Here is a 13793-nt window from a genome sequence, read left to right as displayed (position 1 = left end):
GAAAGAAGGAAACATTTTTTCATATAATGTTTTGTACAAAACCCAGTTTTTACCCATATACAACCACCCCCTCCCCCACTTTCCATTCCCCTCCAACACTGAAGCTGATTTTATTTCTTATTTTGCAAAGTAACATTTGGTACATAGTAAATTAGAATGATTTCTCAAAGATGACTGAAATAGATTTTTTTTCAAGCTTAAAAAATTGATATTTCAATTCAGGAAACTATTGGTGAGCTTTTACAGAATATGTATAACAGTTGTATTAGAAAAGAAGCTACAGTTTTTGCTTAAGGTTGGTGTTTAATGACAGTTCATCTGGAATTAGTTTTTTTTTAAATGTATCATCTCTGAGATTTAGACTAGGCAGCAAAAGCTTTATAGAGGTTGTTCTGAACCAGGTTCTCCATGCTTCACTAAACATTTCTAGAAATATAATATGTACCAAGTGACAAGTGGATATCCTAACTTGCTGTGACTCGAGTTCAGCTGTATTCTTAAACATTTAAGTTCTGTAGTATAAAGCTGAGATAGGCAGAGGGATTAATTTAAGTGAATTGGTGAAGCCCTGTGATTATAATGTGGCTGAAACAAATTTGTGTCTGTTGACATACTTGTTTTCTGTCCTGGCTACCACAGGTTGGTTTGTGTAATAATAATCTTTATATTCTCAAGAATCTTTTTGTCTTGGTATGGCAAGATCCCCTGTAAGCAAGAGGTTAATGCTGCATTATTGTCAGCTGAAAAGGACACAGGTGGAAGTAGGTTTTCCATAAAGAAATCTTAGATCGTGTCACCTTTTTGGTTTGTTTTTGTACTCTGGAATTTTCAGATGGGAGTTTTTGGTGCAAATATATGTAAGAAATGGAATATACATGTACTATTTAAGAAAAAAATCCAGTTAAAAACTCAATTATAGCACTAAGATTTTGCATGTATGTGCATTTTTTTTTTCTAACTGAAACTAGATCAGTTTATTTTGGATGGATTAGGTACATCTGCAAAATTAGCATCTCTTATGTTAATAAAAAAGGGATTTTTTACAATTTAAAGTCTAGTTAATATGAAATTGATGTAACTGCTGCCTAGTGTGGCATTTTCTTGAAATCTGTATTGAGTTAAAGCACCTTTTGGAAAAAAGAAGTATATGTGACATACAAGTTGCATTGAGAAATATATCAGAGTGAACAAAAGCTGGTTTCTGTGACAAAATATTCTGAAAGTGAATTCCTGTGGTGATTGGTACAGAATAGAAATGGGTGGGAGGTGCTCATTTGGAAAGACTATAGCTTTAAGATGGTGAGATAGTATACTTATATATGAAATTGTGGGGAAAAAAGGAAAGTTCACTCCTGGTGAATTAGCATGTTTTTAATAGGATATTAAAACATCTTTGCAAACGACTGTAATTTGATGCTGTTCTTCCATAGTTCAGAATTTGTCATTAAATATTGCTGTAGGAGTACAGGTACATTTGAACCTTTCTTGTTTCTTTGCCACTTGGGTTTTATGTATTGGTAATTACTTTAAGGTCTTCTTTGCAGCCACCTAGTGTTATTTGACAGTGGAGTTATTTCTTCTGGCTTGTTTTTGCATGTCTTTCACATTGCCTCAGGCATGCCTGACATAGTTATCTTTAGATTTCAGTATAAAGCAAGTCTCAGATATTTGTCTTTTTGATGTTGCTTTGTAAATTAATTTATCACCTCTGAGAGTCATCTATTCTTTCCCTGAGAACTCTTTATTTTGCCTTAGTAGATCTTTGAGTAATGTGAACTTGACAGTTTGAACTTAAAGTCAGTAATTCTTTATCTGTGGAACTGTTTGAACAGGTATTTCAGTTTCTTTTGTGATTATTTCTTCTTACTTCTCACCCGTCTTTGTAGTTTCATTACTTTTGAAGATGCAGATTTGAAGGACCTGGTCTGTAATCTTTCTGGAGTATAGCTTCTCCAAATATCCTTGTCTGAATGCCAGTGTAGATACAACAGCTAAGGTACTCCACTGTTGTCTGGAGAAGTCCATGACGTGAAAGCTAAACCTTGTACTAGGTGAAACCTGTTCTTCAGTTCTTCGTAATTTGAAATTCTCACTGTAGTGTTTTGTGGTTTTTGATCTTTCCCAGAAATGAACTGCATTCAGTTCACCAGTGCAGAGATGCCGATTGTAATCTTGCATGGTTGATAAAATGTGGTCTGCATCTTGGCTGCTTGCTCTGGGGAATTAAAATTTGAGTGGGAATAGTGTTAGAAACATTTATACAAGCCACTCTTCAAACTTGCTTTATATTGTAATTTTGGAACCTGTGAAGTTTTATAAGGCAGCAAAAATATCCTCCGTTACAATGTTATATTAAATTCCTTTAACTTTAGTATTTTAGTTCCTGAAGTCCGTAGGTTCCATATTAATAAAATAGATTGATTTTCTGGGCTCTGTTGCTTTAAAGGAGCCTTCTGAAATAAATCACAAAATAATATTGCATACAAGTACTTTACTGAACAACAGGAGTTACATGTACACAATATATGCATTCATAGAACATGAGCAATTAATTGAATTATTTTAAGCTTAAAACTATTGTAACTCTTAAAGATAACACCTACTTAGCCTCAGAATCTTCAGAGTAATATGTGAATACCTGGAGAGATGGAAAGAGGAAGAAGCTATTGTTGAATATTTCTGGAGGAGCATGACTTAAAACAACTTTCACAGGCTGTGAATTGTTAAAAAACTTTCGGTTACCTTTCATTACTTTAAAGAGAGTTAAAGGAATAACAGCCTGTAAGTTTATCACAGACAGTTCTCAAGGTACTGAGGATGAAAGCTAAGGAGTGGTATTTACCAAAGACTGTGACTGAACATTTGTGCTAGCTTGAAATGACAGAACCATATTGAAGGATAAAATAACCTTAGTTCATGATTCAATAGTGTAATATTTGAGATGGCAGTTGAGTTTTAATAGCTTGAATGTGCAGACTATTGGAATATTTAAGACTTAATTTTTAGGAGCAATTTTAATTTTTTTAGCACAGTGCAAATGATGTAATTTTGACCTTCTTCTTTCCTGATAATTGATCTCTATGGGAGGTGTAAATTACTAATATGTTACTGTGAACTACATGTATCTCTCGATTTTGTGGAGGAAATAAATTTGCCTTTTTCCTCCAATTCTGTGGTTTTGTAGAGAGATGTGAAGAAATTCTGTCACTGAATTTGGGGTCTGCAGTAAAGACTGGTTTAGATTTTCTGTTTGAAATATAAGCTGTGTTTTAGGAGAGAATAACACAGTTCAAAGAAACAAAAAGAAGTGCTAAGTGCATAATGATTGGTAGTTAGAAGCAAATGAAGATCCTATTTGGTTTGTTTACTGCATTCAGTCAGTGGTCTAATTAAATATTTATGACAAAAGGCATTTAAAGGATGCCAGCACTGACCGTATTTTATGCACGTATGAACAAGTGAAATATATCAGAGTTGACACAGACTCTATGGTTACTTACAGTTTGCTAATACAAAGTAAAAATATGTTTGCTCAATGTACAATTAAGATCAGTCTTTAACCCTGAATTAAGAAAACTCTGAATGAAGCTGATATGGAACAGATGTTTAATTGTAGCTGAGTTTTGATTTGCAAATCTTTTTCTGACTGCTCAGATGTCTAGTCTAGGTTTATTCAAGCACTAAGTGATCTGTTTAAAGTATGACATCTTTTATTTAGAAAAAGGAAAATAGGGATGATGTTAAATTTGGCACATTCTTAAAATATTTGTCTAGATTCAACAGACACCACTGAAAGTCATGTTTATGAGTGAAGTCATCTCAGTCCTTGGGGATTTTTTGCCTTCCTCTGCACCACTGAGCATGGCTCCTTGCCAAGGGCTCCTTTGGGCCATTCTGCCTATGTTCTTTCCCGCTGCTTTTGTGCCTTCAAGGCGCCACTCATGCCCTTCCTCTCTGCCTTTCTTTGCCACTCCAAGTTTGTAGCAGGAGTGAACTCCTGTATTCCCTTGGTTTGGTTTTCCCCAGGGTTCTTGTTTGTACAAGGCACTCTGGTTTGCTGCAGCATCAGAAGCTGGCACTTTTCAGTTCTCCCTGCATGAAATACAAGTGCAGGCCAGGCATGAGAGCACTTTTCATGCGTCACTGGCCAAGAGGCACAGTACAGCAATTTTTTGCAGCCAAAAAAATATGCTTGTCATTGATATGCATCATACTTTTGAAAGCAACACAGGCTGTTGCTCATCTCCTACACCTCTTCTCTTCCATTTGACCAATCCTTATTCTTCAGGTCTCAGGAAACAGGGGCTGCCTGGTTCATATTCCAGCTTCTCCTTTCTGTGGCCTGGCCTTTGCCAGACTGCAAAGGATGTTTTGATTTTTTTAAACAAAACTGGGGAATGCTTTAGCCTTGGCTTGGCTACAGAATTGCGTTGTGTTAATGCCTGTGAGCACTGGCTCTTAAACCAATTCAGAAAAAATGAAATTCAATCTTTTTTCCTCCTGTAAATATGTGTCTTTGAAAATCTTTTTGGAGCTGAAAAACTCCTGGCATTTCAGGCAAATACCAGTCTCATAGTTAGTCAGCTTCTGGGTACTGCTCCTGTGCTTGCCTGTAGACACTTGTGGTTAGTCACTTTGGAGATGGACCCTTGCTCTCATGGGGTACTGTTGTCTCAAGTGTAATAAAATGTTTTATTACATTTCTCCAAGGGAGATGGTTCAATCATTTCTAAAAATGAGGACAAGAAGAAAAAAAAATCTCTGGGGAAATAATAGGTATTGCACACTTCAAAAAGTCACTCGGTTTGGAAGCATGTCCTGCATTCGGCTAAGGGTTTGATCTCTGAAGAGATATGTGGAATTCTGCCATTCTGTGGAAACACAGATTAACTGAATGAACACAGTAAAATTAAAAACTGTACTTGTTTTTGTTGGCTTTTTTCCCCCCAGATTTCTTCAAATGGTTACATAAGTTTGAGATAATCCACATCTCTCAGACCCATCAGATGGTACATGCCTCCTCCCCACACAGAGACATTCAATGCCTGGGCTGGGACATGATTGCCCATTCAATCCTTTCTGCTAGTGCAGGGCTGGGAAGAAATGTTGAGATTTCCCTCTGCCTGTACTGCTACCGAAACGAGAAGGAAGGAAAAAGAATAGGATAGATTGTTTCAGGTGGAAAGGACCTCCAGTGGAGTTCAGCTGCCTGATGACCAAACCTTTAAGGGTAAGGAAGCACCAATGCCACAAGGGCTGACCTAAAGGTCATGTCCAAATGACTTTTAAACACTGACATGCTTGGGGCATCAGTCACCTCCTAGGAAACTATTACACTGGTTGATCACCCCTGTGCTAAAGAAATGCTTCCTAATGTCGCATCTAAACCTTCCATGGTGCAGCTTTGAACTGCTTTGACACGTTCCCATGTGTCCTATCACTGATCCCATGGAGAAGAGCTCAGCACCTGCTTCTTCACCTTCTTCAGGAAGCTGTAGGGAGCAATGAGGCCACCCCTCAGCCTTCTTTTCTCTCACATAGACAAGCCCAAAGTCCTAAGCCAGTCCTCATAGGACATTCCTTCCAGCCCTTTCCCCAGCTTTGTTGTTGCCTTCTGGACATATTCAGGGACCTTCACATCCCTCTTAATTTGTGGGCCCAGAACTGTTTACAGTACTCAAAGTGTGGCTGTACCAAAGCTGAGTGCAGCAGGATAATCACCTCTTTTGTCAGAATGGTTGAACACAGGGTTTGATGCATCCCAGGATGGGGTTTGCCCTCCTGGCTGCCCAGGCTCTCCCTGCTGGCTCACACTGAGCTGCTGCTGACCAGCACTCCCAGATCCATTTCTGCAGGGCTGGTCTGTAGCCACTCCTCTCCCAGTTTATACTGGTGCCCAGCATTACTCTGTCCCAGGTACAGAATCTGGCATTTGCTAAATTTCATGCCACTGACTGCCCAATGCTCTGATCTATCCACATGGCTCTGCAGGGTTTCTCATGCCTTAAGGGAGTGAGTAGCACCTCCCACTTGGGTATCACCAGCAAACTTGCAAATGGTACATTCGACTCCTGCATCCCTATCATAGATAAATGTATTGAACAGAGCTGGTAGCTGTGAATGTTTATATTGCATCAGTAGTTGGCAGCTCGTATATAGCCAAACAGATCCATGATATCCTAACTCCCAGTTGCATAAAAATTTCCATTGTGTATGTCAGCTGCAATTGCTTTGCTCTGGTTTGCTCTTTTTTTGAAAAGGACATAAAGGACAGAAAAATGGTACGTCTGGTTTTACGAGGTGGTTGCATTATGAGGTGGCATCTGCAGAGTCTAAATACAGACTTGAAATTGGTACTAGAACAACCTTGGTTACATGTGTTCTTTTTATGTTCTCACTTAAAAGAAAGCATAACTTGGCAGCAATACAGAATACTGCTGATCTGATTACTCTTGTGTTTTAAACTGCTTGGCTCTGTGAACATCTCACTTCTCACTCTCTTGGTATAGCTAGGTTGAATGTGCTCCTCTTTTTGTGGAAGCAAGGATGGACTTACATTTTTACTGATATTTCTGCATTATAATTTTGGAACAGGAATATTTGTTGTGCTATAAACACATGTGTGTATATATGGATGCATAAATATATATGTATGCATATATATAATAAGAATAGTGATTATAATTTACACATTGGTTGTTACTATCAGTTGACATCTCAAACACGTGGTACAAAATTAAATGGAATCCATTTTATAAAGTAACAAACTGTGCAAACCGTGATGCTGCTTTCTTAAGAGTGTCCTGCTCTATTAAAATATTTCTAGCTTCTGAACTGACTGTATCACAACAGTTATCTTCAGTTCATGTTTAGAGACATTCTAGTAGGAACATGAGTTTTCCCAGAAAAGTTATGTTATCCTATAATTGAAACTGTGTAGTAATGCTTGTCCCCAAATAGCTTACAAAGAAATTGCACTTGAAAAGTTTGGTTTTGCAAATTAAATATTCTTCTAGATTTTTAAACCCTTGTCTCTATATCACTCTCTCTATATATATACATACACACACATGCACACATATATATATATGAAATAACTCAGAGTCTTTCAATTCTGCAAGTAGGATCTTCTACTGAAAACCAGTAGTGAGAGGCTTCTTATGCTTTTGAATCCATAACAGAGCTCTATAAATACTAGTTGCTGATGGTATAATGTCTTTTCATTTTGCTGCTGTCTAGAATGTAGACTCACACACTTGGGCTTTGTGACATGGTAGTGTTTTTCCTTATGTGGAAGAACCATGAACTGACAAAAAGATGTTTAAAGATACAATGGACACTGCTTAGTGTATCCAAGTTCTTTGTTTATTATGACTTCCTAATAAGAAGCTGTGCAATATTTTACAGTTATACTTGCAATATATTTCCTGTACATTTGCCTGCCTTATGTTTCTAGATGTCAAAGACTTGATATTAACTGTGGATTTTAGTATATAAACTTTATAAAAAAGCATCTGATTCTAGATGTGGTCTTGATATGATAGCGTACATTATTTTGCACTAATCTATAGATTTCCTTTACTGAAATTTGTATAACTGAAACTTGCATTTGCAAGATATGATCACTGACCTGCACATCAACTTTGGAAAAAAAGTGGTACCTATTACATGCATCTAAGATTCTTTGAACTCTCTCTTGCTAATATTTTTTCTGCTTTCGATTTACCACTTTTCTATATTGGTGATTTTTCTTCCTAAACTGAAGGTGAAGCTGTCAAGAAAATTAAGTGGTTACTTCAGATGCCTAGAGGAAGTAGGCATCTTTCCTGAGGAGTAAGATTTTTTGAAATCTTAAAATCTTAAAATTTTTGAGACTTAAAATTCCCTGCTCCCCATTTCAGAAGTCACTCTTGACTTCTACTTTCTTGATTTAGCCTTGCTACTTGGGCTACTAAATGTGGTTGTTTTATAATTTTGCTTCTGTGAAAGTTTTCTGATCTTCCTGAGTAGAATGGCTGCTGGACAATGCAATTTTGAATAAAGCTCTGGATTCTTAGGGAATAAATCAACAATGCCTTCACTCTTTGCTCAGTGCATACCTTCTTTTCTCCTCTCCCTCCGCTCTTGGCCTTTGCCGAGCTGCGGGAGTGCCAGAATGGGGCCCCTGGAGTGCTCCACCACTGTCTGTGGGGACAATGGCCACAGTGTCACCCAGGCCTACACAGGGGCTGCCAATGGTGTTTTTGTGGAATGACAGTGGTGTGTGGCATCTACTGAAATCTGTAGGATAAGCAAATGCAAAAATTCCTATAAGCTGGCAGACCTTTGAAAAGGCCATGTTGTGGCCTCTATGATAAATGCCACAAATAGCAGAGCTGTCATGAAGGAGTTGGTTCAAACTGGAGGCTGCATGCCAGTCATGGTCAGATTTGAACTGTGGAAAGAACTCCTCATCTCCCCACCCCTGAGCATGTGGTGTGAGCCATCTGCTCTAAATCTTTGTCTCCTGTCAGCAGGAGACAAAGATTTTCCTTAAAACCCGATGCACAGAAGTAGAGCCTCGACCTATTTTCTTTACTGACACTACAGACTTATGGAATGTTTACATTCCCAGTTTCAGGTACAAGAATCACAAAATGCTAGAATGGTACTGTAAAAAACTTCTAGTTTTTAAACCCCCTGCTTAGGCCAGGACACCTTCCACCTGACCAGGTTGCTCAGAGCCCCATTCAACCTGGCCTTGAATATTTCCAGGGATGGGACATCCACAGCTTCACTGAGCAACCTGTTGCAGTGCCTCACCACCCTCACAGTAAAGGATTTTTTCCTAATACCTAATCTGCACCTACTCTCTTTAAAGCCATTGCCCCTTGTCCTGTCACTACGTGCCCTTTCCTTCCCTTCTCTCTTAAGCTCCCTTTAGATGACTGGAAGGCTGCTGGCAACATCACAAGAAGAACAGATCAAACTTCAGGACTGACTGCCATTTGCTTAAGCTCTTGTAATACTGAGCTCACCAAGTGAGCTTGAAAGTGGCCATTTTAAAATGCTTTTTAAGAATATGGTAAAATGATGATCAGTCTTCAGTTACTATATTTATAAAGCAACGGACTATAATACGTAAGCTAACCCCAAACAAAACCTTCAGGTTTTTTTCCTTTGTTACTGGCTTTCAAGTATAATATTTTTAGGGAAAATAACTTCTTGAAGATTTCTTGTTCTTTATCTAATGAATTTTTTGGGTACTGAGATTCCAGAAATACATGGATAGAAAGCAGCCATCTTATTTTCTGCCCTTCAAAACAAACCACTGCAGTATGTAGACAGCTAGACATGTTGCATTATGTTCAGCTTCTACTTGCAGGCTGCTTCTGCTGGTCTGAACATCAACTCTTAGTGGTCTACTTGTTCTTTTTGTCTTTTGAAGATAACACGCTTTATTTTTCAGTACATTCATATAATGGGATTCATAAGTCACTGAGATGTATACCAAAATGATAAAAATGCTGAAGGTAACATTGTAGAAACTATATTAATTTTTAGAAGATAATACAGCTCAGATAAAGAAGCCTTCTGCTATTTAAAAAATAAAGATCCAGAAAAACCAAGACTATTTAGTGACACTTAATAGTGCAAAAAATATAAATTTTTCAGGTACTGAATTTTCCTTGTGTACTTATGTTGTTATTGTTTCGGGGTTTTTTGATATATTGAAAAAAACATTGAAATTTCCCTTTTTTTTTTCTTCAATGCTATGTATAGATTTGAAATATGGTGAACAGTCTTTGTGTTCTTATGTTTCTAACAGTTTTATAATCTGCTGTATGTATATTTTAAATTTTCCTGAATAATGTCTTTGAATAACAGTATCTGGAATTAAGGACCTTACTGATTTACTTATCTTAATTGTCTCTTTTTTTCTTATTTTTCCTTATTTTTTCCTTCTTTTCCTACCCTCTCACTTCTCAGAAAAGAGCAAGAGGACAAGTGCTGTTTGATAAAGTATGTGAGCACCTCAATTTACTGGAAAAGGACTATTTTGGGCTGTTGTTTTATGAGAATTCAGAGCAGAAGGTAAGCCTGTATGAGGGTTTTGTTTGTTTTTCATCACTGCCACTCACTTCAATAGTTCAGTGAGGTATATTCTATTAAATGTTTGCCATTTCAAACACTTGAGTAAATTTTGCTGCCTTTTCTCATAGATGTGTAAGAATGCTTTGTTTGTGAACATGAAAGGAATCTGGCCCATAAGTCTGTTATGACTAGGCCTTTGAGTTCCTTTATTTTTAAGTTTTAAAGAAAATTTTTGGCCTTTGTAAAGAGGCTGAAGCTGGTCCATCACTGGTATTGAATGCTCATTTTACAAAGGAATGGCATTTGAGATGACTGCATTTGAAAGGATTTCTTAAATGCCATTTGGTAACTTCCATCTTCTTTTGCACTTGCTTTTTTGTTGGATGGTTGAGCATATCTAGATTGCTCAGCTGAGGAAAATCTTAAATCAGTCAGTGGTGAGTGCTCCATTAATTACCAAAACCCAAGTTATCTTTTTAACATCTTAACATTATAGGTTTACACTGGGCTGCCTGTTGCTTCCTCCATGAGCTAAAGATTTATGTGTTTTCATTTTTTCTTCAGAAAAAATCAGATGAATAATTACAACGTGAAGCTGGAAAAATTGTATTCCTTTTTAATCTGTGTTTGTAGTAAAAGCATCATTACATCATACTGCATCTAAAAGTAATTGCTTTTTTCTGTCATCTTCCTCTTAACAGTATTTTAAAAAATTTTTAGTGTAATTTCCTGATCTGAATAGATCTGAATTTCTAGCAACTTCCATTCCTGTAAAGCTTTTTTCTAGAGTTAGTTGCTTTGGTGCAAAGGTTTCTGTGCAGTATTGAACAAAATACTTAATTACTCTATATTAAAAATCCCTGTATACAAAATGAGCTTGTTATAGTATTATTTAGATATTTAATTTTTGTTCTTGATTTCTAAACCATTTCCAGACATAAGAACTTCTTTGGTGTAACGATGAAGAGCATCTCTGTTGATCTTCTAACTAATATCACAATCTTACCTGTTATTTTCACTTGTTGCTTTATTTGTGCTTCTCACTATTGAAAAACTGTACTGTATATGCACAACAAAATAACATAAACAGCAGTCTGATCTCTGGCAAGAGAGAAAAGGTCTAATACTAGACCTGGGATCCTTGATCTGTACCAGAAAGTAGCCCACTGAGTAGATCCCAGGAGATAAACTAGGGAGCTTCAGGTTTTTTGAAAATTGAGCAAAAAAGTCTGAATTGGTGTAGGGTTATGTCTTTTTTTTTTCTCCTCCTTTTTTTTCTTTCCTCTAGTTAGACTAAGACTTTCTTGGTATTCTTCAGTCATTGGAATAGAGAAACTGAGGTCCACTCTTGAAAACACCCCATCTGTTTTTTTATATGCCTTTTTCCTTGGAGGTACTAAAAACTTGACTGGATATGAACCCGGACAAACTGAGCTAATTCAAAACTGGCTCTTGAAACACAGTTATGTCTTGAACCAGTTATGTCCAGAGATCTCTTTCAGTGTGAATGAGTCCTTGAATTCCTTATCCATTGAGTGTGAAGGTGGTACTGTAGCAGCACTCATAAGTATTTATATAAATTAAGAGGTATTTACATAAATTGAGAAATATCTGATAATGGGGTCCCTATTCAAAAGTAGAATAGATCACTTCTCACCTGAGTTATGGACAGCAGCAGGCTTTTATTTAAAAATTTCTGGAGAAATGTGGTTCTTTTTGTTATGAAGACTAAACAACCAGAGTTGTTGGATTTTGTCTTCTTCATGCAAAAACATTTCTAGTGTTATTTGGAGAAACTTAAAAAAAACCTCTTTCCTAGCAAATTTGTTTCACATTTCCTACTTTCTCAGGACTTTTACTGGATTTAGGGCCCTCTTTTTTGTTCACCTCTGTATTGAGTTACTTCTTAATTTGTTACCAGATCTTTTTTTTTTCTGTTATGACTGTTACCTTTTTAGATTAAAATGCCACAAATCCCTGACCTCCAGGCCAGTCAGTACTAAATGCTGAATGATGTGTTTTTCCCATTCTTGTGCACTCATCACAGCCACCCATTGATGAGCCAGCTGTTGAATGCAGCGGCAGCTGTGGCGTGTGGCAACTGAATGCCAGGCACTCTGTTGAATTAGAGCTGCTCCCCAATGCACCATCGGGGTACCATTGGAGGAGCAGTCCCATTAACTCTTCTCCATGGGTGTTCTGTGCAGCTGGGAGAGAGGTTATGGCTTCCAATCAGAATAATTTTTGTTAGCTTTAATACACACTTTAAAACTGTTTAGGCCAAATTAGTAATTAATGATTTCTTTCATTTTTTGCAAATGTTAAATTTATTAGGCTGAAGTTTAGTTAGAGATTTCATTGCATTGCACCCTCAGAAGTTCATGAATGCTCCATTCACATTGTAATCGGTCTGCAGAAGTGTTAGAAAGCTTCTGCTCTTATGTTTTGGGTGCCAGCTGGAAATGCTGCTTTTCTGGATTTGTACAAAATACTTTTGTACTGGTAGAGAACATTTTGTTCTTTGACAATACATTACTTTGTCTCATCTATAACCTTACCATTCACAAATTAAACAAATAGATTTCAGCCTACTGGAGCAAAGTAATGTGTATACACTTTGTCTTTTGTTTTGAAAGACAGACCTGTCTATTCTTCATTAAGAGCTCTAATTTTGGGTAGATTCTTTTGTGGTGTTTGTTTTTATCCATGACAAAAGGCACAGATGCAAACAAAAACCCCGCCCCTGTAATTGTGCCTGTAAATTGAATATATGCATCTGATTTTATTTGACGGAGCAGTGAGGAAAGTTGGTGGCTACGTGTGCTTCCAATAAGCTTATTTCAGGCTTGGAAAAATCAGAAAATGGACTCTATAACTTGTGTAAAGAAGGGATTATTCTTATCATCTTGCAGCATAGTCTGTGTTGTATGTTCTTTTCTCCTGCTTTGTAGTGATAAAAGATGAAGCACTGAAAGTATTATGTACTCAGAAATCCTTTTTTTCTGTTGTAGTTATTCCATGCCATATCCTCTATTTATTTAGTTGATGCTGTGTCTAAAATGTAAGGATTTAAGATACTTTCAGTTATTGTAGTTGCAAGAATATGGCTGTGGTTAATTTCATAGTGGATTCCTTGCCAAAACTGAAAACCTAGGATGATAGCTGTAGCTGAAGTGCATCTCAGTTTATAAATTATTTGAAGACTTATGTTGTCTTCCAAGGCCTTTCCATGTCAATGGTCTTATAACAAGAAGCCTGACTTAAGCATTATAAATGGTATCCAGGATTTTGTAGAAGTGCTTTCTAACTCTTCCTTTGTAAAAATGTTATGGACTTTGCCTTCTATGGAAAAATTATAATATCTATGGAAAAGTAGAAATCCCAGACAAAGCAATAAATGTGAAATTATTGTCTTTTTTAAACATTACAATTGTAATAAATTATAAAAATGAGGGTTTGGTTTTAATTTGTAAATAGTATTCATTTAATGTACACATGGTGCACTGGTGATGAAATCTACTTGGACCAAGCTCATTTACAACAGACAGCTTGGTGTGTTGGTCCATATTCATAGGAGGCACATTCTCTGAAGCAGGGGTAATCTATGTTAAAGATTTGCACTACTGCAGAAACAGAGTTCCACATCCTCCTAATTCACACAGATCTGTGAAACTAGACTAGCATTTTTGTCTTCCTGAGAGAAGATGGACTTTGGGTGC

At 36.9% G+C, this 13793-nt stretch overlaps 1 protein-coding gene across 7 annotated transcripts in view; it reads left to right on the top strand.

Moving 5' to 3' along the window:
• The window catches only part of EPB41L2 (erythrocyte membrane protein band 4.1 like 2), a 109082-nt gene that overhangs the window by 51431 nt on the left and 43858 nt on the right, over positions 1–13793 (top strand). For all 7 annotated transcript variants that reach the window (XM_031066640.1, XM_031066644.1, XM_031066645.1 and 4 more), the window contains exon 5: positions 9968–10074. In XM_031066640.1, coding sequence (XP_030922500.1) covers positions 9968–10074 — 107 coding nt within the window. The remainder of the gene's footprint in view (positions 1–9967; positions 10075–13793) is intronic.

The sequence above is a fragment of the Geospiza fortis genome, unplaced genomic scaffold, assembly GCF_000277835.1.
Source record: "Geospiza fortis unplaced genomic scaffold, GeoFor_1.0 scaffold98, whole genome shotgun sequence".
NCBI lineage: Eukaryota > Metazoa > Chordata > Aves > Passeriformes > Thraupidae > Geospiza > Geospiza fortis.
The sequence above is the reverse complement of the archived record's forward strand: the minus strand, read 5'-3'. Positions and strand labels throughout refer to the sequence as shown.